Below are 25,932 nucleotides of genomic sequence, written 5' to 3'. Positions count from 1 at the left end.
CAGAAGGCAGCCAGTCGCCAGAGGAGAGCCGCCTGCCCGAGCAGGGAGACGGGATGTTGCACGGCGGCCAAATTGTAATTCCCGCCTTCTGGAGCCTTCAGCGCCTATGATGGACGTCACACGTCCCGGCATTGGACCAGTGGGACGTCCATCATAGGTGTTTCACGCTCCAGAAGGCAGGACATGCTATGTCACTGGGTGGCGCTCGAATGGGTCCCCGGGGCTTTACGGGGACCCATTCGGGGTTCCAGCCCCCCCCCCCTCCCGACGCCTCTGGGTATCTAGTTTTATTTCATACCTGGACCTCTGTTGATTATCAATATATCTTAATTAACAAATTAAAAGTTTTACATTTTTCTGTTTTTTTCAGGATCTGGAGTATTTGTCGGAGGGCTTGGAAGGACGCTCCAACAGCCCAGCTGCTTTGCTGTTTGACACTCTGCTCAAACCTGACACTGATTTTCTCGGGGACGTGGAATCTGTACTGGGCTGGACTCTGGAACCAGAGAGAGCCATTCCTCACTTGGTGCTGGGGAGAGGACCACCAGGGGGCGCTTGGAATGTGAGTGCTTCCCATGTAATTTATCATTGGATCATATTAGAGACAGAAGAGACAGCCGCAGAACACATAAGGAGAAACCAAGCGCTATAGCTGCTATTTGTGACATAGGTTCAAAGTATTAATTTATGCACTTGATTGCTGTGTACATTTAAAGCTGGCCATACACTGCTCCAATTGGGCTGGTTCAGCAGGGATTGGCCGAATTTCGATCAGTGGGTGGCAGTCCCGGCTCAATAAAAGTTGATGGTTTGATCAACTTCTGTGAAAGGGACATGTTTGACATTTTATGTCGATCAGCCATGGAAGATGAGATGCTTCCCCTTTTGGGGCAAAGTTATCACTGCTAATGAGGAGGAGAGCTAAGAATGTCTGAAATCCCCTTGGATTGTGTATGTGAAATATAATAATTATAATACAGAATAGCAAATAAGCACCTTAAACTAACTTTTATTTAATCTGTACAATAATAACTCAGATTGTACCCTCCTTCAGGGCTCATTCACACTATATGCCGTGAAAAAATTGTACACACCAAATTAAATCATATAAAAAATTGAAAACACGCGTAATCTCAGTCTAGTAGCAGATCCATTGGTGAAAGTTTAAAGGGGTAAAGAATAACATACATTTCTGTGCCCAAATATGAATTCAACTTGTATTGTGAAGGTGGATATGGTTATAAAAATAACACGTGAATCACCGCAGTGCACCTCCGCCATATACTCAAAATGGCTGCTTACCAGAGAGAGTGGACACTAAATTGTCACAAGAGTAGTATAACAAGCTATCCTGCAGGGTGAGAGTCATTGGTTCCTGGCTTCCCTTTTGGTGTTGACGACATGAGGAGGCATCGGGGCATCAACTCTGACAAAACGCGAAGGGTGGAGTCCATGCTCGTGATGTCACCATGCCCGCCAACCCCACGAGGCTGTCGGATTGATTCCCGGGATTGACTTTTACTGCATATATGCCTATTTTAACTATTTTTATATGAGTAGTTGGTGTTTTTTATCTACAGTAAAATATTTTTATACAGTATCGCACTATGGAAATGTTTCTATTTTTACCCATGTTATGCTGGATTAATTGTCCACATTCCACATGAGAGGGTTTTTCCATCCAAAGGGAAGCCAGGAACCAAGGACTCTCACCCTGCAGGATATCTTGTTTGTGACTCTTATAATTTAAAGTCCTCTGGGAAGCAGCCATTTTGAATACATGGTGGAAGAGCACTGCAGTGATCCACCTGTTAATTTGATAACCATATCCACCTTCACAACACAAGTTGGATTGCAATTTGGGCACAGATATGTATGTTATTCTTCACACCTTTTAACTTTCACCAGTGGATTTGTTAAGCCCCGTACACACGATCGGACCTTTGTCCGACCAAAATCACGACGGAATTCCATCAGAGTAAAAGAGAACATGTTTTCTATCTAAACTGCAATGGAATTCATAGGAATTTCCGATGGAATTACTTTGATGGGGCATACACACGGTCTGAATTTCCGATGGAAATGTCCATCTGACTTTTTCCATCAGAAATTCCGATCGTGTGTACGGGGCTTTACTGGACTGAGATTACTCGTGTGTTTTCAGTTTTTTTTTTTATGATTTAATTTGGTGGGTACAATTTTTTTTTCACTCTTCTTCCTTGACAGCATGGCAAACTTCTTGATTTTGATGATATATGCAATCCTACCTGATTGTTTTGTGCCAGCAGCTCTTTTTAAGTCTACCAGCGTGATAACATTTGGAACACTACACTATATGCAGTGACCTTTGTTTTGCTGCAAAAGAACAATGCAGGTCACCACCCAGGGGAGGGCTGGGCCGGGGGGCAGGGTGGCAATTTTCTCCCAGGCCGCCCTAATTTATGTTCAAAATGCCCGCTACCATTTTATTTTTCATTCTGGTCTTGGAAGTCGGGCCGAACACTAGCTGTTGTATTCCAGGAGTTGTAGTGAGAGACTCTGACACACCTAGCTGACCCTCACCCCCCCCCCATCCACCCCCATGTAACCTGCCCCAGTTATCAGGCTGCATTGATGGGCACTGGAGTTGGCTGCACTGATGGGCACTGGTGAGGCTGCATTTAAAACCAGATGGGCCATGGATGGTGAGCTGGTTCAGTGGTTCAATGGGCCACTTGACTGAACTTGCCCCTCAGGCCTAAGGCTGCCAGCCCTCCCCTGTCACCACCAGAGCACATAGAAATCAATTGTTTTCTGTGTACGTTGTTCACACCACACTGCGATGGTGCTGCACAGAAAAAATGCAGACTTGCTGCATGTTTCCTCAGTTCATTACAGTACAACAGTGTGTGTCACTTCAATAAGGTTAAAAAAAAAAGGAAATGGTGTGATAGAGCAGCAAATTGCAACGTCCCTAACTGCTTGCGCACAACAAACACCAGCCAGCCCGCAAAAACGCCATGGGTTAGTATGGGCAAAGCCTAAAAGCAAACTCTATTTTCTGTCTTAATGTCCTCAGGGAAATTAAGTATTTTTCTGTGCTATGTAAGCTATGTGACCACAAGTATTTTCTATTTTAGGCCATTGAGGGATCCATGATTACTCTTAGCCGTGGGGACTGGATGGGCCTGCCTGATTTATCATTTAAAGACTGGATGAGGATGAAAAGGAGGTAAGAAACCAAACTCACAATCAAGCTTTATAGTATGGTGACTGTTATGGATGGAATATATATTTTTTTTGGTGGTTTTAGATAACTGTGTAAGCAGAACAGCTTGGTGTAAATCCAGTTACTATATAATGCACAAGCAAATGCTGTATATAACTTATATTTCCTCCCCTGACTGAGCCAAATTCTCCTTAATTTTCGTCTCACACACTCCCCCTCCTAGACACTGCAGCTCACAGTGGGAGGGTTTCAGCAGCAGAGGCAGTGCTGCCAATCCAGAAAGCAGTGGGCAGGACAAGGCGTGGCCAGCTGCTGATTGACAAGCTATAGGCCTGGGAATCACCAGAGGCAATGCTCATAGCCACGCCCCCTGCAACATCTTCTCATCTGACTGTAGTACAAGCAGGCACATTGTACAAAAAGGTGACAACTCTGCTCTGAATTTAAGAAAAGCACATGAGTGTTGTCACAGTGTTACAGGAAGCATGTAGAGGATTTCATTGACAGGCTGAACAGGAATTTGTAAGACTTTGCAGGGGGACTAAAGTCTCGTACACAGGATCGGATTTTCCGCAAAGCGTCAGGCACACAATTGTCAGCCAACAAACACGAATGTAGTGACGTAGTACGTGTTTTTTCAACTCTTTAGCGCCACCCTTTGGGCACCTTCTGCTAATGTTGTGTTTGGTGAGCATTGCTTCTGAGCATGCGTGTTTGTACTTTGGACTTTTGTCCGACTGACTTGTGTAAATGATCGGAAAATCCAACACCAGACCGTTGTCCACTGAAAATTTTAAAGCCTGCCATCCAACATGTGTCCACGGAAAATCCGACAACAATTGTCCGATGGAGCGTACAGACCAGGGGTCAAGTCCTGGGGAAAAAAGTGTGGGAACTCCCACCCAAGATCCCCTCCCCCACCAAAAAAAATAAAATAATACGCTCATATGCATAATTACTAAACTGCATGTTTTTTTTTTTTTCGATCCACTATACCTCAGTAATCCTTTATGTTACTGGCCGCTTCCTGTATATGGATTCATCGGGTTGCGGGATTTAGAAAGAACTTGCTTCTTTCTAAATCCCGCGATAACTTGCGGCAGACCTCCGCAATGTCTCCTGGGAACAATGACAAAAGCTCCCAGGAGACATTGCGGCATCGAGGAAGTGACGGAATACCCGCACACTACCCGATGAATCCATATACAGGAAGCCGGCGTAATACGCCGGCGTAATTTTAAATTTCCTGCGTCGTATCTTTGTTTTGTATCCACAAAACAAGATACGACGGCATCTGGGATCGATCCGACAGGCATACGTCTTAGTACGCCGTCGGATCTAAGCTGCAATTATTTGGCGGCCGCTAGGTGGCGTTCCTGTTGAAATTTGCGTTGAGTATGCAAATTAGCTAGTTACGGCGATCCACGAACATACGTCGGCCGGGCGCATTTTTTTACGTTGTTTTCATTCGGCTTTTTCCGGCGTATAGTTAAAGCTGCTATATGGTGGCGTACTCAATGTTAAGTATGGCCGTCGTTCCCGCGTACAATTTGGAATTTTTTACGTTGTTTGCGTAAGTTGTTCGCGAATAGGAATTTGCGTAGAATGACGTCACCGTCGTAAGCATTGTCTTGTTCCGGTTAAATTTCGAGCATGCGCACTGGGATACCCCCAGGGACGGCGCATGCGCAGTTAAAAAAAAACGCTGTTTACGTCGGGTCACGACGTATTTACATAAAACACGCCCCCATTACATCCATTTGAATTCGTTGAGGATTCAAAACCAAAAAAAGTAAGTTACAGCGGCGTAGTGTATCTTAGATACGCTACGCCCGGCGCACTAATGCGCCGTTGTACGTGGATCTACCCCTTTGTGTCTACCATCTTGTGTACTGTATCTCCGGACTAGGAATTTTTGAACACTTGGAGAAAGGCCGGGCTCGGTTGTTACCTGATAAGAACATTTGCAGAAACTTACAATACAAGAACACAATCTAATGCAGATAACTAATGCTAATAACGCGCCGTCTACAGAATGGCTAATCTCTATTTATCTCAGTTATTCATACTGCACATAGCTTGCATTCTGAACATGGATGAACTCATGTCACACAGCTACCAATGGCTTCCTGGAAATAGTTCTCTTATCAAATGTTAAAGTGGAAGTCCAGTCAAACGCTAACTAAGTTTAAATCTCCTCCAGCCCCCATTCTAAGCCCTATGATAACTACCCTGTAAAGGAAAGATGTGTATACTTACCTAATCTAAGGGCACTGTGGTCTGGTCACATGATCTCCCCAGCGGTCGGCTTCAGGGAAGAGGAGAGAACAGCGACAACGGTTGCAGAGTGGGCAGTGATGTCACCCATAGACCTACTATGGGGCATCCGTTGTCCGCAATACCTCATCTACGCCGAAGCCACGCTGGGAGCCGATCACATGACTGGACCGGAGCACCCTCAGATTAGGTATGTATCAGAGCCGTCTTTAATATGGTTTGGGCCCTGGGCAAACATTTTTTTTTGGGCCCCCCTCCAGTTTATTTTGGGCCTGGCTGGTTCACATGTATGTTTTGGCGGTCCTCATTTGTGCAGGTACAGCAGCCCATTGATTTGAATGGGCTGCCATGCCTTTGTTTCCTGCAGAAAAAAGGTGCATTCAGCATTTTAAAAATACAGTTGCCTTGAAATCCATTCTGCTTTTGCACCATGCTACTTACCTGCAGTTCCTGCACACACAAACACACTGTGTTTTTAAAAGCGGGACCTAAACGTCTAAAAATGCAGCAAGTTTGACAGTGCGGGAACTGCAGATAAGTCACAGCAGACAGCAGAATGGACAGACAATGCTGTATTTCAGTGCTTGATGGGCATAGGTGTGCCGTGTGCGCAGCCAATTACATGAGGCATGCGCTTTTCTTTGCAGGAAACGCAGGCATGGCGGCCCATTTAAATGAATGGGCTGCTGTGCCTGCGCAAATGTGGGCTGCCAAAACACATACATGTGAACCAGCCAGGCCCAAAATAGGCCCATCAAGCGGTTAAATACAGACAGTAATGCCATGTGCTCTGAGGCCTTACTCAGCCTGGACTGCAGGTATGGTCTGTGATTTAAAGAGTTCCTCTATTTTACACATGGCATGGCATGGGGTCCCATGGTGCTAAAGCAGAATGGACAGACGGTGCTGTGACCCCATGCCATGCCATGCCATGTGTAAAATAGAGGAACTTTTTAAAACACTGACCAGACCTGCAGTGAATCATCAAATATTATAAAGACTTTGGGCACACTCTACAGAAAACTTCTATTTACAATATAGATTAGCAAACAGTGACATACCTTGAGGAGCAGGACATGAAGAAGTCGGCCTCGGGAAGAGCAAACTGGGGATGTTATAAAATCACATTCTAATTCACTTTTATATACAAGCAGCACCCAGTGGCAGGAAGGGAGAAGTGCACGTCTAAAGGGAAGCCAGGGGTGCTGTACATTTTAAAACACTGGGAAGGGAAGCAGTACTGTCACTGGCTGCGTGCCGCTGATGATTTTCAGCCTGATTTGTGGGCAGCACAGGGGCTTAACCGGCGGCAGGGCCGCCATCAGGAATTATGGGGCCACTTACACAGCTTCAGGCATGGGCCCCCTGGAGCAGAGAACGGAGGGGGGGGGGGTGCTGCCACCTGAAATTGAGAAGCCCTTTACAAAAAAGAAAGAAAGAAAAATATATATAAAAAAAGGGGTGTAGCCATCCGGGGCCCTGGGGACCTCTGGGCCCTTTAATAAAAAGTAAAAAATATATATAAAAAAAGTATATATTTTTTTTAAAAAGGGGGTTGCCATCTGGGGCCCTGAGGACCTCTGGGCCCTTTAATAATTTTTTTTATAAAAATAAATTACAAAAAAAAGGGGGTTGCCATCCAGGACCTCTGGGCCCTTTAATAAAAAATAAAAAAAATATATATAAAAAAGAAACATTTATAAAAAAAAAAGGGGGGGGTTGCCATCCAGGGCCCTGGGGACCTCTGGGCCCTTTAATAAAAAATAAAAAAATATATAAACAAAAAAATAAACATTTATAAAAGAGTGTTTGCCACATGGGGCCCTGGGGACCTCTGAGCCCTTTAATAAAAAATATATATATATATAAAAAAAGAAATAAAAAGAAATAAAATAATATGAAAAAAATATATATAAAAAAAAGGGGGGTTGCCATCCGGGGCCCTGGGGACCTTTAATAAAAAATAAAAATATATTAAAAGTTTTTTTTTTTTTTTTAAAGGGGGTTGCTTTGGGCCCCCAACAGTGACAGGGTCCTGGGCAGCTGCCCCATTTGCCCTGTGGTAAAGATGGCCCTGGTATGTATACACATCTTTCCTTTACAAGGCAGTTAAAATAGGGCTTAGAATGAGGGTGGGAGTAGATTTAACATTAGTCATGTTTTGACCGGACTTCTACTTTAACCACTTGTTGACCAGCCACAGCACATATACTGCAGCAGGTCAGTTCCATTGCACGAAACAACGTACCTGTATGTTCTTTCGTGGAATAGACAGCGTGGGCACACGGGGGGACCAGAGGGGAAGCCAATCAGTGGGTCGGACGGACGCAATGTCTGCCGGGACCCACTGATCGTTCCCCAGAAAGGCAGAACGGCAATGTAAACAAGGCAAATTGCCGTTCTGATAGGGGAAAACATGGAGATCTTGTGTTCCTGCAGTCAGTCCGTGTTTTCCCAGTCAGTCCATCCCTCACACAGTTAGTAAATACTCCCTAGGGACACACTTAACCCTTTGATCGTCCCTGGTGTTAACCCCTTCCCTGCCATTGTCATTGGCACTGATCACTGTAATAATGTCAATGGTTGCCAAAAAAGTATCCGATTTGTCCACCACAATGTCGCAGTTCTGCAAAAAATCGCAGATCGCCACCATTTATAGTAAATAAAAAAAATATAAAAAATGCCATAAAAATATCCCATAGTTTGTAGAGGCAATAACTTTTGTGCAAACCAATCAATATACGTTTATTGGGATCTTTTTTTCCAAAAATATGTAGAAGAATACATATTGGCCTAAATTGATGAAAAAATTTGATTACATTTTTTTTTTTATTGGATATGTTTTATAGCAGAAAGTCAAAAATAGATATATATTTTTAAATTGTCAGTCTTTCTTTTTTCTTAGCGTTCCTAGCGCAATACCACCAAAAGAAAGCTCTATTTGTGAGGAAAAAAGGACATCAATTTTATGTGGGTACAATGTTGTATGACCATGTAATTGTCAGTTAAAGTAACGTAGTGCCATATCGCAAAAAATGGTCTGGTCATTAAGGGGGTAAAACCAGGGCTCAAGTCCTGTGGGAACGCGTGGGAACAGAGTTCCTGCACTTTTTTCATAGCAGGAACTCAGTTCCCTTTGCAGGACTAGAGCAGCCGAGAGCAGCCGAGCCGCCCGAGCCAATCCTTCACTAAGCGGCGATGCCCAGCTCGAGTCACTGTGAGGGGCAAGCGAACCTTAGTAATTCTTTATGTTACTGGCCGCTTCCTGTATATGGATTCATCAGGTAGTGTGCGGGTATTCCATCACTTCCTCGATGCCGCAATGTCTCCTGGGAGCTTTTGTCATTGTTCCCAGGAGACATTGTGGAGGTCATTACATGCGGTTTAGTAATTATGCATATGAGCGTATCATTTTTTTTTTTTGGGCGGGAGAGTGGATCTTGGGTGGGAGTTCCCACACTTTTTTCCCCAGGACTTGACCCCTGTGTAAAACCTTTACGGGGCTGAAGTGGTTAAGGGTCTTTTTACTATGAAACTTAATTTTTTTGGAGCTCAATGAAGTAAACATTCCACATTTAATTATTTTGATAACATTTTTACCTCAGCACTGGCAGTTAGCCTCCCTAGTAAGGGAAACAGGAAATGAAGCCTTGCGACTTCACAGCCTATTTCCTATTGTGCATGCATGAGTCATGCTACACCTTGTAAATGGTCTCGTAGCCTCCTGGGATCTGTGATCTGTCCCAGAAGACTGCAAAGGAAGGAGAGGCTTGAACTTCTATCTCAGTTTGCCAGCTCAAAACCAGGTACCCGCTCTCATCCAAAAAGTGCCAAATGTGGCAGTGGAGGGTGGGAGGGGGCAAACAAGCAGAGCGTCCCCCTGTAGGAGGATGGAGCAGGGGAGGTATTTGCCATACTATGCTACAAGGCTTTGTGTTTCTGGTTATGCACACAATGAGAATTTTTATAAACTGAGTGTTTTTTTTTTTTTCAAAAAGATGTTTATTAAACACATTAAACAATTTCCAATGTACATACAGTGCCCTTGCAAATAGCTACATTTACTTATCATGGTTATCTTTGCGCCAGCAAAATTAATATACATAATATTCAAGGTCACAGTTCGCCAAAGCACACTCATTGATACATTACAGTCGGTACTGAGTAACCTAAGCATGTCAGAATCCCTGTGTAGGACATTGCAGAATTCTGGATATTACCAACTCCCTGGGGCTCATAAACTGATAGCTAGATTCAGAAAGACTTAGGCTGGCGTATCAGTAGATACGCCAGCCTAAGTCTGAATTTGCACCGGCGCTAATTTAAGCGTATTCTGGTAACCAGATACGCTTAAATTAGGCTCAGATACGAGTGTCGTAAGTGTCTTACACCATCGTATCCTAAAGTGTAATTTTTAGGCTGACCGCTAGGTGGCGCTTCCATTGCGGTCGGCGTAGAATATGTAAATCACTAGATACGCCTTTTCACGAACGTACGCACGGCCGACGCAGTACAGATACGCCGTTTACGTAACGCATTATCAGGCCTAAAGTTATTCCATGAAATAGCTGGAATAGTAATGTTAAGTATGGCCGCCGTTCCCGTGTCGAAATTCGAAAATTTTACATCGTTTGCGTAAGTCGTCTGTGAATATGGATTTACGTCCACGTCGAAACCAATAGGACCGTGCGGTGTACTTTGCCGCAATGCACACTGGGATATGTACATTACGTCAATCACGTAAGGTCACCCCCCAGTATAACTGCGGCGGCTGGTCCGTAAGCGGTTACATTTAAGTGATCCTGCACTTTGTCCATACTGCTGAATAGGTTCACTTTAAAGCGGGGGTTCACCCAAAAATACATTTTTAACATTACATTCAGCCGAGTTGTCCTAATGACAATCGTCAGTTTTTTTTTTTTTCCCCGTACATACCGTATTTTCACCGCCGCTTCCAGGTATGTCGTCTGCGGGACTGGGCGTTCCTATCTGATTGACAGGCTTCCGACCGTCGCATACTGCGCGTCACGAGTTGCCGAAAGAAGCCGAACGGCGGTGCGACTCTATACGGCGCCTGCGCACCGACGTTCGGCTTCTTTCGGCAACTCGTGACGCGCAGTATGCGACGGTCGGAAGCCTGTCAATCAGATAGGAACGCCCAGTCCCGCAGACAACATACCCGGAAGCGGCGGTGAAAAGACGGTATGTACGAGAAAAAAAAAAAAAACAGCCGATTGTCATTAGGACAACTCGGCTGAATGTCATGTTAAAAATTTTGGGCCAGATTCATAGAGGAAATACGCCGGAGTATCTACTGATACTCCGGCGTATTTTCAAATTTGCCGCGTCGTATCTTTATTTGTAATTCACAAAAAAGATACGATGGCTTTTGGCTAAGATCTGACAGGCGTACGGCTTCGTACGCCTTCGGATCCTAGGTGTAATTTTCCGGCGGCCTCTGGGTGGAGTTCGCGTCGTTTTCCAGCGTCGGGTATGCAAATTAGCTGATTACGGCGATCCACGAAGATACGCGCGATCGTCGCAATCTCTCACGTCGTCGCTAGTCGGTTTTTCCCGTCGCAAACTTAGGCCTGCTTTTTCATGGCTTATATTTAGAACAGCCATGTTAAAGTATGGCTGTCGTTCCCGCGTCGGATTTCAATTTTTTTTTTTGCGTAAGACGTCCGGGAATACGGAACGACGTAACGCACATCGCCGTTCAAAAAAAACGTTGGGGCGCCGTAATTTCGCGCAAAGCACGTCAGGAAATTTCCTAACTGAGCATGTGCAGAACGTTCGGCGCGGGAACGCGCCTAACTTAAATGGTACACGTCCCATTTGAATTAGGCGGGCTTGCGCCGGGGGGCTTTACGTTACACCGCCGTAAGTTTACAGGTAAGAGCTTTGTGAATCAGGCACTTACGCTGTAAACCTGCGGCGGTGTAACGTAAATGGGATACGTTACGCCGCCGCAGCGTAACGCAATTCTCTCTGAATCTGGCCCTAAGAGAGCAGTCAGTTTGACTGGAGGAACCCACTCACTAATATCCAAAAATATTGATTTTTCAAAAGGTGTAAAAACATAACTAACCACCTACTTGTTTTATTTTTTAGGAACCTCAGAAATGATAGGTCCACTGCAGGCGACATCTTGAATTATTACCAATACTATGTAAGGAACAAAAGACTTCAGGACAACTTTGTCTCAGGAGCTGTTGTCACCTCGATTGTAAAACTGAACAGAAGTGAGGAAAATTTACCTGAGAAGGACAACCTCTGGGACAGACCCGAGCTTACCACAGATAGACCAGAAGACAAGAGCATCTTCCAAGTGAGCGGCTTCATCGAAAACAATTCAGGAATCAATCAGAATTTCTGTGTCTATGCAAAGAATGTGGTTCTGGCCACAGGGACATACGATAGCCCTTTGAGATTGGGTATCCAAGGAGAAGATCTTCCATTTGTGTCCCATCAGATCTCTGCTCTTGAAGAGGCTGTGAAGACCAAAAAAGTCCATCAAGACTCAGACCCAGTCCTGATCATAGGTGCGGGTTTGACAGCTGCAGATGCCATTCTGTTGGCGCATCACTACAACATCCCCGTAATTCATGCCTTTAGAAGACGGGTTAATGACCCAGCACTCATTTTCAACCAATTACCACAGGTCATGTACCCAGAGTACCACAAGGTGCACCAAATGATGAAAGAACAATCTGTCTTTAAAGGTGGACCCTATGAAGGTTACATGAGCCTTCCTGAGCACCATGCAGTTCACTTTAGTGACAATAAAAAATGTATTTTCAGGGATAAATATGGACAGTGCAAGGCATTCAATGTCTCCATGACCCTAATTCTTATTGGTTCCAACCCTAACTTGGCTTTCCTTCCACAAAATGGCAAGCATCTGGCTCTGGACACAGAGAAGTCAGTCAGCTCCAAAAGGAACCCTCTGGAGATTGATCCATTCACCTATGAGTGCGCACAGGAGAAAGGCCTGTATGCAGTTGGACCCCTGGCTGGGGACTATTTTGTACGCTTTGTTCAAGGAGGAGCTTTAGCTGTTGCCAGCTCAGTACAGAAATCTCTGAAGAAACCTCCTTAATATTATAAAACATGTTATTCTGTAATAAACTGTATCACATCTTAGCCATACCTCTCGCTAAGAAGACATTTTAGTGTGGAATAACACACAACCAGAATGTCTTGGCCAGGACAACAGCCAGACAAATGCAGATCATTCCATCTTAGATGAAGACACTGAAGCCGCGGACACACGATCAGTCCATCCGATGAGAACGGTCTGACGGACCCTTTTCATCGGTTAACCGATGAAGCTGACTGATGGTCCGTCGCGCCTACACACTATCGGTTAAGAAAACGATTGTGTCAGAACGCAGTGACGTAAAACACAACGACGTGCTTAAAAAAACGAAGTTAAATGCTTCCAAGCATGCGTCGACTTGATTCTGAGCATGCGTGGATATTTAACCGATGGTTGTGCCTACTAACAATCGGTTTTGACCTATCGGTTAGGAATCCATCGGTTGAATTTAAAGCAAGTTGGCTTTTTTTAAACCTATGGTTAAATAACCTATGGGGCCCACACACGATCGGTTTTGACCGATGAAAACGGTCCATGAGACCGTTGTCCTCTGTTTAACCTATCGTGTGTACGAGGCCTAATGGTGCTGTTGTCCTCTTACTTTGATTCAGTAATGCAATATAATGCATATTTTATAGATATAAAGACTGAGGGCCAGATTCTCAAAAGAGATACGCCGATCCTGTCGTATCTATGTGCCTGATTCATAGAATCAGTTACGCATAGATAAGCATTAGATCCGACAGGCGTAAGGCTCTTACGCTGTCGGATCTTAAATGCAATTTTTTTTTTGCCGCTAGATGTCGCCGACGTAGTTTTCCCCGTCAAGTATGCAAATTAGCAAAATACGCGAATTCCCAAACGATCGTGCGGTCGACGCAGTGAAGTTACGACGTTTACGTTACATTTGCGACGCGTAAAGTTGCCCCTGGGTATATGAGGCGCAGTCAATGTTAAGTATGGCCGTCGTTCCCACGTCGAAATTTGAAAATTTACGTCGTTTGCGTAAGTCGTCCGTGAATAGGGCTGGACGCCATTTACGTTAACGTCAAAACCAATGACGTCCTTGCGACGTCATTTAGCGCAATGCATGTCGGGAAATTTTAGGGACGGCGCATGCGCAGTACGTTCAGCGCGGGAACGCGCCTAATTTAAATGATCCACGCCCCCTACCCGGATCATTTGAATTAGGCGGGCTTGCGCCGGGGGATTTACGCTACGCCGCCGCAACTTTACAGGCAAGTGCTTTGTGAATCAAGCACTTGCCCGTAAAACTTGCGGCGGCGTAACGTAAATGAGATACGTTACGCCGCCGCAGAGATGTGACGATCTACGAGAATCTGGCCCATATAAGCTATTATTTTTATATACATTTTGCAGTTTGAAAAAAAAATGATAGTATATCTTTATTTTAGTTACATGGAATATTTTCATACTGGTGAAACCTAAAGATTTTATGGAAAAAGTCTGTATTTTATTGTATGTATTATTATTATGGAATTTCAGTATATTATTGATATTATTTGTACAAAGAAGTGTGAGAGTGTTTTTAAATACTATGGAAAATAGTATTGGTTCCAGCCTGAAAAAAAAATATTTAACTTATGTTGTTTAAAATATATGATTCAGAATACCAGCTATTATTCCCTGTTATGCTAGTAATTAGTTAAACCTAATGCCGCGTACACACGATCATTTTTCGGGTTGTAAAAAACGATGTTTTTCAGTCTCTAAAAAAAAAACTTTTTTTTTCAACTTTATCATTAAAACGGCCTTGCCTACACACGATCGTTAAAAAAAAAATGCTCTAGCAAAGCGCGGTGACGTACAACACATACGACGGCACTATAAAGGGGAAGTTCCATTCGGATGACGCCACCCTTTGGGCTGCTTTAGCTGATTTCGTGTTAGTAAAAGACGATTTTCTGTCTGTTACAGCGTGATGAATGTGCTTACTCCATTACGAACAGTAGCTTTACCAGAACGAGCGCTCCCGTCTCATAACTTGCTTCTGAGCATGCGCGGGTTTTTCACGTTGTTAAAACCCACACACGATCATTTTTTACAACCCGAAAAACGAAAACGTTTAAAACGTCGTGAAAAAATAGAGCATGTTCGAAAAAAAATTGCCCGTTTTTCAGAACCCGAAAAAGGCTCTGAAGCCCACACACGATCGTTTTAAATGACATTTTTAAAAAACTTTGTTTTTTTTACAACCCAAAAAATGATCGAGTGTACGCGGCATTACACTGGGCCCATAGATTATTGGTAAGATCTAATTTGTTCTATTTTCTATGTATGTATGAAGAGGGGAGGGAAGCCTAAATGATAAGCTTTGCCTTATTATCTAGCATAGGTGAGGCTAGCTTAAAAGGGACATTTTTCTAGGAAGGGTGCCTGTCTGAAAAGCCATGTTGGTTCTTTATAGATAGTGGACACTCCCTAGTTCCCAAACCACATTCTAAATGTTGGTCTGTGATATAATTTACAATGTAGCTGAATAGAATAACTTTACAGTACAGCCTCAAAAAAATGTTTTTTATTAACCACTTAAGACCCGAACCATTATGCAGGTAAAGGACCTGGCCCATTTTTGTGATTCGGCACTGCGCCACTTTAACTGACAATTGCGCGGTCGTGCGACGTGGCTCCCAAACAAAACTGGCGTCCTTTTTTTCCCAACAAATAGAGCTTTCTTTTGGTGGTATTTGATCACCTCTCCTTTTTTTATTTTTTGCGCTATAAACAAAAATAGAGCGTAGATTTTGAAGAAAAAAAATCAATATTTTTTACTTTTTGCTATAATAAATATCCCCAAAAAAAAAACATTTTTTTTTTCCTCAGTCTAGGCCGATACATGTTCTACAAATTTTTGGTAAAAAAAATCACAATAAGCGTTTATTGTTTGGTTTGCGCAAAAGTTATAGCGTTTACAAAATAGGGGATAGTTTTATGGTATTTTTATTAATATTTTTTTTTTACTAGTAATGGCGGTGATCAGCGATTTTTTTTTTTCGTGACTGCGACATTATGGCGGACACATCGGACACTTTTGACACATTTTTGGGACCATTGTCATTTTCACAGCAAAAAATGCATTTAAATTGCATTCTTTATTGTGAAAATGACAGTTGCAGTTTGGGAGTTAACCACAGGGGGCGCTGTAGGAGTTAGGGTTCACCTAGTGTGTGTTTACAACTGTAGGGGGGTGTGGCTGTAGGTCTGACGTCATCGATCGAGTCTCCCTATAAAAGGGATGACTCGATCGATGCAGCCGCCACAGTGAAGCACGGGGAAGCCGTGTTTACATACTGCTCTCCCCGTTCTTCAGCTCTGGGGAGCGATCGCGATGGGGCGGCTATAAACGAATAGCCGCGCCGTCGTCCCGGATCGCTCACCGCGGGTATCCGACCGCCGCATGTAGCGGGGGGGGAGGTGTTCCGATCGGACCCCCCGACCCACGTCTAGGCAGGGACGTACAGGTACGCCAATGTGCCTGTACGTGCCATTCTGCCGACGTATATCTACATGCGGCGGTCGGGAAGTAGTTAAAGGCGACGTACAGGTGCGTGCCTGTGCCCAGCCGTGTCCTTCTGCCGACGTATATCGGCGTGAAGGGGTCTTTAAGTGGTTAAATGGTAGAATTACTTTTAAAATTGAACGTTTAATAGATTTGGTGGGTCTAATAAAGCAGATCCCAATCCCCTAAAGCAGTATATAATATATTTTTGATAATAAAAGAAGTGACATTCCTCATGCATACACATGCATTTCTGAATGTTGCATTTTAATATAAAACTACTTGAATCCTAAGCGTACCTTGCCGTACTTGATATGTACAATTTTTGAAACAAATTGCTTTTTGCACATGGAGAACTTCATGGTTCCAGATGATGTGTTGAAGAAATGGATAGCAACAAACTCAAATATGACCACTTGTTAACTTGCACTGGTAATGTGCTGAACTTATCTCACATTGTAAGGCCAATACTGTTTGAATGTGTTTTTAATCTGTTATATTAACATGTAAAGCACACCTAAATTATACGACATAATATTGGCATATTCCTTTTTAATTTTATATTTTTGTATTTAAGATGGTTATTGTACTTATTTGTTGTACTTAAATATATTTTTAAAATAAATTTGTTCATGATGACTGAAAAGGATTGACTTCTTAATTGTAATAAACCCAGGTCCATACAGACAGAAGTTTGATGTGGAGGAACTTTTGGATGAATTGGAATGTCGATTGCAAAAGTGGTCTTGTCCAACATCAGAACAATATCTTGCAAATGCTCTTTTGTCTTAATGGGCACAAATTCCCACAGACACGCTACAAACCCTTGTGGAAAGCCTCATATAGGTGTCAACCTACTTTTACATACATAGGGCCAGATTCACGTAGGGCAGCAGCGGCGTAACGTATCGTAGATACGTTACACCGCCGCAATTTTTCATCGCAAGTGCCTGATTCACCAAGCACTTGCGATGAAAACCTACGCCGGCGGCCTCCGGCGCAAGGCGGGCCAATTTAAATGGGCGTGTGCCGGGCCGTCCCTGCACCACTGCCGCCTCGAGGCCTGGCCTCGGTGGCCTTGTGGCAAATCCGGCCCTGCAAGCAATAGTTTACAAAGTCTGACAAGAAGGGTAAAAAAGTATGTAAAGTTTGATGGGGGTACACACTCTCAGGGCTGCCATCAGAGGGGAACAGAAACCATGTTCCAATTCTATGAGAAAACAACAAGGGAAGAGGCGCCTCTGGGTGTAGTAGTTTAAAACAATTTTAATGAAAGCACAAGTAATGGTCACTCATTTTAGAAGTGACAGGTAGGCATGTAAGAGATGTTCCCAAGGAGGGAAGGGTGTCATCCGGCCGTCGCTCACTTCCTAGTCCTGCTGGAGCGCTGTGTGGTGAGGTTAGATTTCCATCGCTGATGGAGACCGTCCGGCTGCGATAGGAGATCCTCAAACTGAGGCTTGGAACGCTGGTGGACAGCAGGCTGAGGATGATGACGTCACCGGGTATGCGACGCCTTTCTGAGTGGTCAGGCAGCGTATGACGTGGCTGCCGCACTCCTTTCTCAAGCTATTGAAAAGAGGGACGAGGAGCTAGTTTTACGTGGCCAGGTGGGGAGGAGACGGGGCGAGCGGGGAGTGAGAGGAATAGTGCTGCACGAGAAGGAAGGTGCTAGCGAGAGTGACGGGGGAGGAGAAAAAAAAGGACACAGTGAAAGGATTGGATGGGAAACAAGACACAATTAATTTGAATTAAAAGAAAGGAAGGAGAGGGGAACGAATGAAGAAATTAAATAAATACATTAAAGTGTAGTATAATAGGGCCCGACTACTGGAGTATATTACAGGGGGCAATTGCAGGTGTGTGGCAGGTGACTGGTGGATTAAATTGCACGGGAGGAATTAATTAAATGAATTCCTACCGTGCAATTGAATCCACCAGTCACCTGCCACCAGTCACCTCCATGGAAACCCTGACTATTCTCTTTGGACTGGACTCGCAGGCACCATAGCTAGTCTCCATGGAAACTATTCTATTTGACTATTCTCCTTGGACTGGACTCACAGGCCACTGTATCTGGTCTCCATGGAAACCTTGCTCACTTACCCTGGATTGGCCTCACTGGTCACCATAGCTAGTCTCCTTGATAGCACTGCCCCCTCTCCCTGAATTATCCTCACAGGCCGCCATAGCTGGTCTCAATGGAAACCCCCACCACTATCCTTGGGTTGGACTCACAGGTTGCCATAGCTGGCCTCCATGGAAATACTGCCCACGCTCCCTGGCTTGGACTCACAATCTGGCATGGCTGGTCTCTATGGAAACCTATCCTTGGATTATCCTCACAGGCCGCCAGAGCTGGTATCCATGGAAACACTTCTCACTATCCCTGGGTTGAATTCTCAAGCCACCATAGCATGTCTCTATGGAAACCCTGACTACTCTCCTTGGATTGGACACATAGAATGCCATAGATGGTCTCCATGGAAACCTTGCCCACTCTCCCTGAATTAGACCTATAGGCCGCCATAGCAGGTCTCTATGAAGATGGGATCCCGGAGATACAGAAGAATGGCTCCCCTTTGTGTACAGTAAGTCTGGACAGCAGAGACAGTGTGGCGGAGGGACATCTTCTCTCACATCACAATGACAGCGTCTGTACCTTTAAAAAGTCAGCAATGGCGGAGCCAATATTTCCATCCTCACAGGTTAAAACTTAATATGAGAGAAATACATAGCTTGGCATTGCTCGCCAGCTTCTGAAAATGCTGATTACCTGGCTGTGATCCAGAACAAGCATGGAGCCAATGAAAGCAGATCTCCTAATCTGTGTACTTGTTCTGGGTCAGTGCAAGAGAAAGGCTCAGAGCCAGAGGATCAGCATGACAGCCAGGCAGCTCCCTTTTCCAGGAGGAGAGGTTAGCAGTGGCGGCCTGATGGTGATCCTAGTTCCTTGAATGTGAATGTAATCCCCAAATCTAGATTTATTATGTCTGGCATCAAGTCTCTCTGTATACAGTTTTATTAAAGTGGAACTAAACCCTTCTCTCCTTTACAGCCAGGGGAGCTGCCATATTAGCCTCTGTTTAATCTGCAGCTGCCATGATGCTGCACATGTGATCAGTTATGGCACCAGTCATTTGATGGCTTGACAGTTCCGTTGAGAGCACAAGCAACTGTGTCAGTTAGCATTATTGACATGCTTTGAATCTAACTGTTCGGAATTGATTAACCACTTAAGACCCGGACCTTTAGGCAGCTAAATGACCTGGCCAGTTTTTGCGATTCGGCACTGCGTCGCTTTATCTGACAATTGCGCGGTCGTGCGACGTGGCAAACAAAATTGGCATCCTTTTTTTCCCACAAATAGAGCTTTATTTTGGTGGTATTTGATCACCTCTGCGGTTTTTATTTTGTGCGCTATAAACAAAAATAGAGCGAAAAGTTTGAAAAAATTCAATATTTTTTATTTTTTGCTATAATAAATATCCCCCAAAAATATATAAAAAAAATGTTTTCCTCAGTTTAGGCCGATACGTATTCTTCTACCTCTTTTTGGTAAGAAAAATTGCAATAAGCGTTTATCGATTGGTTTGCGCAAAATTTATAGCGTTTACAAAATAGGGGATAGTTTTATTGCATTTTTTTATTTATTTTTTTACTACTAATAGCGGTGATCAGCGATTTTTTTCGTGACGGCGACATTATGGCGGACACTTCGGACAATTTTGACACATTTTTGGGACCATTGTCATTTTCACAGCAAAAAATGCATTAAAAATGCATTGTTTACTGTGAAAATGACAATTGCAGTTTGGGAGTTAATCACAAGGGAGCGCTGAAGGGGTTAAGTGTGACCTCATTTGTGTTTCTAACTGTAGAGGGGTGTGGCTGTAGGTGTGACGTCATCGATTATGTTTCCCTATAAAAGGGAACACACGATCAATGACGGCGCCACAGTGCCCGAAGCTGAAGAACGGGGAGAGCTGTGTGTAAACACAGCTTCCCCGTTCTTCAGCTCCGGGGACTGATCGCGGGATTCCAGCAAGGATCGGGTGTGCGGGTCCCGCGGTCACGGTCACAGAGCTTCGGACCGGCCAGCAACCCACGGCTGGGCACTTAAAGAGGTCATACCTGTACGTGCTTGTGCCCAGCCGTGCCATTCTGCCAATGTATATGTGCAGGAGGCGGTCCTTAAGTGGTTAAATTGATGGGTTTAGGCCACCTGAAGCAAATCCTATTGTGTGAATCTTTTGCCGAGTTTCTTACCTGGAGATCCTGCCAGTAACAGCACTTCCTGATGGGGACTTACAATGCTAAGCCACTGCTTTGCAATTAGCAGCAGTGTTGTCGGCCTGCTGTGTGCACTCTGTCATTTGGCCATTGGGCTGTCTATCATGTATACAACCCAACAGCCAAGTGAAGTAGCTTGCATGGCAGGGTGACAACGGTGATATAAATTGTGGCCTAGGGTTGTCATCCTGTAACAGGAAGTGCTGCTACTGGCTGGGCCTCCAGGTAAGAAACTTTGTAAAATTCAATTCATTTTTTTCTAAACTGTATACAATGAGAAATGATGCCAGATATACTCAATAGATGATTTCGGGTTTCCATACACTTAGGGCCCTTTAACACTGATCAGTTTTTGTTGTTTAACCCCTTGGTGCCAACTCCCACCGGTCCTTTAAAGGGTTTGAACTGCCGGGAGGCGAGGCAGGGCTTATGGTCATGTGACTGCCATGCTCTGCTCCCCAAGCCCATCCTTTTTTTAAGCCTCAGGCTCTAATTATGTGCTTAAAAAAAAAAAATGAATGAAAAAATCCATGCGTCTGGCGCGCCACATTTAAATTTGTGTGTGTGTGTGTGGGGGGGGGGGGGGCAGCGCACATGGGGGGGGAAGCCAGATAGTATGACACTTAATTTACATTATTTAAAGGAGTTGTAAAGGAAAATGTTTTTTCACCTTAATGCATTAAAGTGAAAAAACTTCAGAGTATACCGGCACCCCCCCCCCCCCCGGCCCCCCGTTATACTTACCTGACCCCTCGAAAGTCCCGCGCTCGGCCCCGACATCCGCTTCGGTGCTCAGCCTGGCCGCTGATTGGCTAAAGCGGATGGCTTGAAAGCGCTTTTTTTTCCCCCTCTACTATTCCTCTATTTTTTCTATAATTTTAAAAATTGCATGAAAGGTTTAGCACTGGGAAACACGTTTTGAAAGATAAAAAGGTACATGTTTCATAGGTGTGTGCAGGGGGTGTGCCAGGTGTGTCTGGGTGTGCCCAGATCACTGTGTGTGGTGCTGATTTCCCCTATTGTCTGGGCTTCCCCCCATGTTGTACACCCCCGCAGTGTTGCTGGCTTCCCCCCTTTTCTCTGCCCCTGGCTGCTGGGGGGGATGTTTCAGAATGGAGCGTGGGGGAAGAGGCTAGTAAATATGTAATTTACCGGTCCCTTCCTTTTCTAAATGAACACAGCGAACACACACTCACTCACTGTGTTCATTCATAACTGAAGCATAGTAAACTGTTTAACGATGCTTCAGTTTTTGAATGAACAGGAAGCCGCTCAGCACAGAGCACTTCCCATTAATTTACTGTCCAGTGCAGTTGAGGCTGCAGAGAAAGGCGTGGGTGTTTGAGCTGCGGGGTGCAATAGGCTGCGCACACCTATGTACATAGATACATAGATCAGAGCAAAATGAGGGACAGATGAGGAAGAAAGAGGGACAGAGGGACTTTGTTCCGAAATCAGGGACAGTTGGGAGCTATGCAAGTGCTGCTGACGGGTATTACATGAAGGCAAAGAGAGGAGTTTATATTTGGATGCTCCAGAGTCAGTCCCTTCAATCCATTTGAATCCTGGACTTCTCTGATTGTGATGGTGTTATTGAACTAGGTAGGGTTATATGTGGGTGTTTTATTTGTTATTATTTTATTTTTATTATGAAGTTAATACCAATTTGGCAGTATTACCCTTTTATTATACTTTTATTATGTGGGAACAAGAGGATGGTGGTTATTCGTTTTTCCCTCTTTGTATAATTGAGACAATTGGAGTCCAATTGATGTGAACCAAACAGCACCGTACAGATGATATAATATGTCTCCCTAGTGAGTGGCGTGTATCACAAGGGTGAAGGTGAAGGAATGCAAAGAGATTTTATAGGGGTCCCAAACTGAAAAACTGAGTATTTGCTGTTATAGGAAACTAATATAAATGCCAATTGTGCCTAAACTCTGCCCTAAAATGTATCCTTTGTCTCCAATTCCTCCTGAAAGATAGACCTTCCTGGTATGTAAGTGTGCCTAGGCACTCCTGTGCCTAATTCCTCATAGCTGTATATCTGCAGCGTGAGATCTAAGGCATTGCTGCATCCCACTGCTAGTCTCTGGAGGTTTGGAGTGAGATTTAGTGATGTCACTAGTGTTCTTCTTACTGTTCTCCTTGCTGGAGGTTCTAGCATGAGGAAGCAGACCCCTGCCTCTACCAAGATGGCCGCCTCCACAAAGAAACAGTGCAGAACAAGGCATTGCAAGTCAGTAATAGGAGAAACAATAAGCTCCAGGGAGACCACAGGAAATAGTAATGACTAGTTATTTTAGTTACATAGTTACATAGTAGGTGAGATTGAAAAAAGACAAAAGTCCATAATTTTCTGTTTTGCCTGCCTATATATTTTTTTTTTGGGCACAGGTTCCAAAAAAGTTTGCAGAGATCTTTGCTGCTTATGCACGTCTATGGACTATATACTGTATATCACGTGCTTTACTTGATGTTCTTTATTTGGTGTGTGTATTCAGGATTTTAGGATTTTTTTTATTTTTACCCTTTTCCATACCTCCCAACTATTTGAGATGGGAATGAGGGACGCTTTTTAGCATAGGAACCCCCCCCCCCCCATACCTTATTAAAGGACAATTCTACAAAGAAGATGATGGATTAAACCTACAAATGATTTTTTTTTATCACTACTATTCCTTTATATTGGCTTTTGAAATTTACAGATACAGCCGCTTAGAAATTGGATGAAAGCTTTAGCACTGGGAAAAAAGTTTTGAAAATTAAATCGAGTATTTTATTCTATAGAGATCGGACTAAAATGAGGGACAAATGAGGAGGAAAGAGGGACAAATCAGTTGGTCCAAGTCTGGAGAACAGTCAATGGGGAGTGCAGGCTATCAAGGGGCTTGTCTCAGCTCAGTGAATGCAAACAAGAAGAAGGATAATTTTAGGTGCCGCACATCCAACAAAATGTATGGGTAGTGATGGTCAGAGCAGCCTCAGCCTAGACTCCATCCAAGCCATGCCCCCAACTCGTTTCGCCTGCCCACAGGGCTTTGTCATAGAGGTCTTTCAAGGCTGAGTCCAGTGGACAGGGCGAAACATGTCAGAGCGGGCAAGGCCTGGATGGAGTCTGAGCTGAGGCTGTTGTTACCATCACTACCTATGGGTTTTGTTGGATGTGCAGGAATGATACTTCTTCTTATTTGCATATTTCAGAGAAAATTGAGATATTCATTTATTTATTTCCTTGGTTAGTCAGTCTATTTCTTGGCCTATTCCTCTTTGTTTCAGCCTGCCATCTTTTTTTCTTGCACAGTTAGCACTTCACGAGCACTTCATTGAGGGTCACAGATCATCCCCATCTATTCTGATTTTCATGGCAGTTTCCGTTGGCTTTCGTTCTTTATTATTCAACCTTAGTATCCTCCTTTTACCTTCATACTCCTCTTGGTACTACCAAATCCTCCTGAGCTCTCAGGAGTGGAATGGCCCACAGACTAAAGGGTAATGACCTTCTTCTTTTTGCTTGGTGTCCATCCTCTGAGGAAAGGGCTTCTACAACAGAGGCCTGCTATGCAGTGCATTGAAACATCCCTTTTTAGCAGGCCTACATTTACAGCCATGTATTGTGTTTTTTCTACCGCTCCCCTCTGAGGATTCAGTCACACAAACCTTCCCAAATTCAGGCTTTGTCTGCTGTGCTGCCTGCCTCTTTAGGTAACCCATAGTGCTCTGGGAATTTTTTCTGGTCATATGTTTTTTTTTTTTTTGAAAATCTTTTTTATTTTATTTGTAAAAACACATAGACAATACAACGTACAATAGCACAGCCAACATCTGGCTTACAACACGGTCAGGACCCACGCAGGGGTCGCAAGGTAGCAGTACAGAACCAAGACACAATAGAAATTGGCGACTACCATATTAAACTGTCATCAATGAGGTGGTCTGGCTCAAGCTCCAGGGGTAGGAGGATGGTGAAACATGGTCACCCAAGTTGTTGTGCTAACAGGGGACGGTTCAGTAAGACTTCAAGCAACGCTATCAGAAATCAAAGAAGCCTCCTAATCCGCAGCCGCGGTGGAGGGCTCTGCCAACCATTTAGACCAGACTCTGTCATATTTTTTCGGACAGCCTCTGTGTACATAAGTATCTTTGTATAGGGGTATCACATTATTGACAAGTGTTTTCCAGAGTCCCAACGAGGGAGGGGCCCTACGCTTCCAGCACAGGACGATGGACTTCCTGGCATAGAACAGCAAGAGTCCCAACAGGGTTCTCTCAGCCACCCTGGGCACCAGGTCCTCCACCAGTCCCAGCAGGCATATTCTTGGGGACGGGACAATAGAGATACTGAACAGTTCGTTCACCTCCAAAAAGACTTGTGACCAAAAGGCTGTTATGACCGGGCAGGACCAGAAAATATGAATGTAGTCCCCTTGAGCATGGTCACAACGCCAGCACTCCGGGGAGAGGGAGGACCTCATCCGGTGCACTCGGGCGGGAGTGAGATACGCTCTGTGGACAATCTTGTATTGAATAAGGCGATCTCTCAGGGAGACCAGTATCTTAAATGGGAAGTCCCATATATCCACCCAGTCCTCAGAGTCCAGTTCCGGATCATCCCGGCCCCATTGCTGGCGGAGCCTGGACAATTCAGGAGAGGAGACTCGGAGGAGATGTGCATATAACACAGAGGTGGGTTTGTTTGCACAGTCGAAGCGCAAAATCCGCTCCAAGTCAGACTGCACCAGTTGCCTTTCGCCTGGTGGAAACTGGGCCCTGAAAGCATGGGACAACTGAAGTTATCTGAATCCATGTGAGGGCGGGACATTGCATTTAGACTTTAAACAATCAAAGGAGAAAATTGAGAGGTCTGCGGTGATATCAGAGAGAATTTTAATGTGATACTTGGTCCACACCACCGGGTCTGGGATGTTGACAAAGTGACTAAGTGTGGGATTGTTCCAGAGGGGGGCGTTCGGGGATACTGCCGTTGAGGGATATTTTTCACAGGCCAGGCCCTCCCTCCAGGCCCTAAGGGTGGTGCACATAGAGGGGGTCAGGTTGTACGGAGCCCTCGGACCCCGCAATAGGAGGTTCGACAAGGCCTCCGCAGACCCCAACACTGCGGCTTCAGTGGCCCAGGCCGAATTGGATGTATCCGGAACAAGCCACCAGAATGCAGTGACTAATTGAGTCGCAATGAAATATTTGTGGCAGTCCGGGAACGCTAGTCCCCCCTGCGAACAAGGGCGCATGAGAGTGGTTAACTTGAAGCGGGGAGGGCGTGGGCCCCATAGAAAGGAGGAGAAGAGTTGGTTTAGGTGGAAAAAAAACGATTTGGGGATCCACTGAGGGGAGTTACGAAACAAATACGTGAACTTAGGAAGGATTTTCATTTTAATAAGATTGACACGCCCTAACAGGGATAGAGGAAGGTTCTCCCATGCTTTCAGCTTGGCCCTGACTAAGTTGACTACCGGGGTCAAGTTCATCGGAAGAAAATCAGCCACATTCCTCGAGACACTTACCCCTAAG

General features: G+C 44.6%; 1 protein-coding gene across 1 annotated transcript in view; it reads left to right on the top strand.

Annotated features, from left to right (window-relative positions):
• LOC120917651 (oxidative stress-induced growth inhibitor 1-like) overlaps positions 1–12,589 on the top strand; it is a 41,301-nt gene extending 28,712 nt beyond the window's left edge. The window contains exons 4-6 of the mRNA XM_040329104.1: positions 371–562; positions 3,120–3,211; positions 11,600–12,589. Coding sequence (XP_040185038.1) covers positions 371–562; positions 3,120–3,211; positions 11,600–12,587 — 1,272 coding nt within the window. The 3' untranslated portion in view covers positions 12,588–12,589. The remainder of the gene's footprint in view (positions 1–370; positions 563–3,119; positions 3,212–11,599) is intronic.
• Positions 12,590–25,932: the final 13,343 nt, after the last annotated feature.

The sequence above is a fragment of the Rana temporaria genome, chromosome 11, assembly GCF_905171775.1.
Source record: "Rana temporaria chromosome 11, aRanTem1.1, whole genome shotgun sequence".
In the NCBI taxonomy this organism is placed as follows: domain Eukaryota; kingdom Metazoa; phylum Chordata; class Amphibia; order Anura; family Ranidae; genus Rana; species Rana temporaria.
This window is presented reverse-complemented; position numbering and strand designations above follow the sequence as displayed.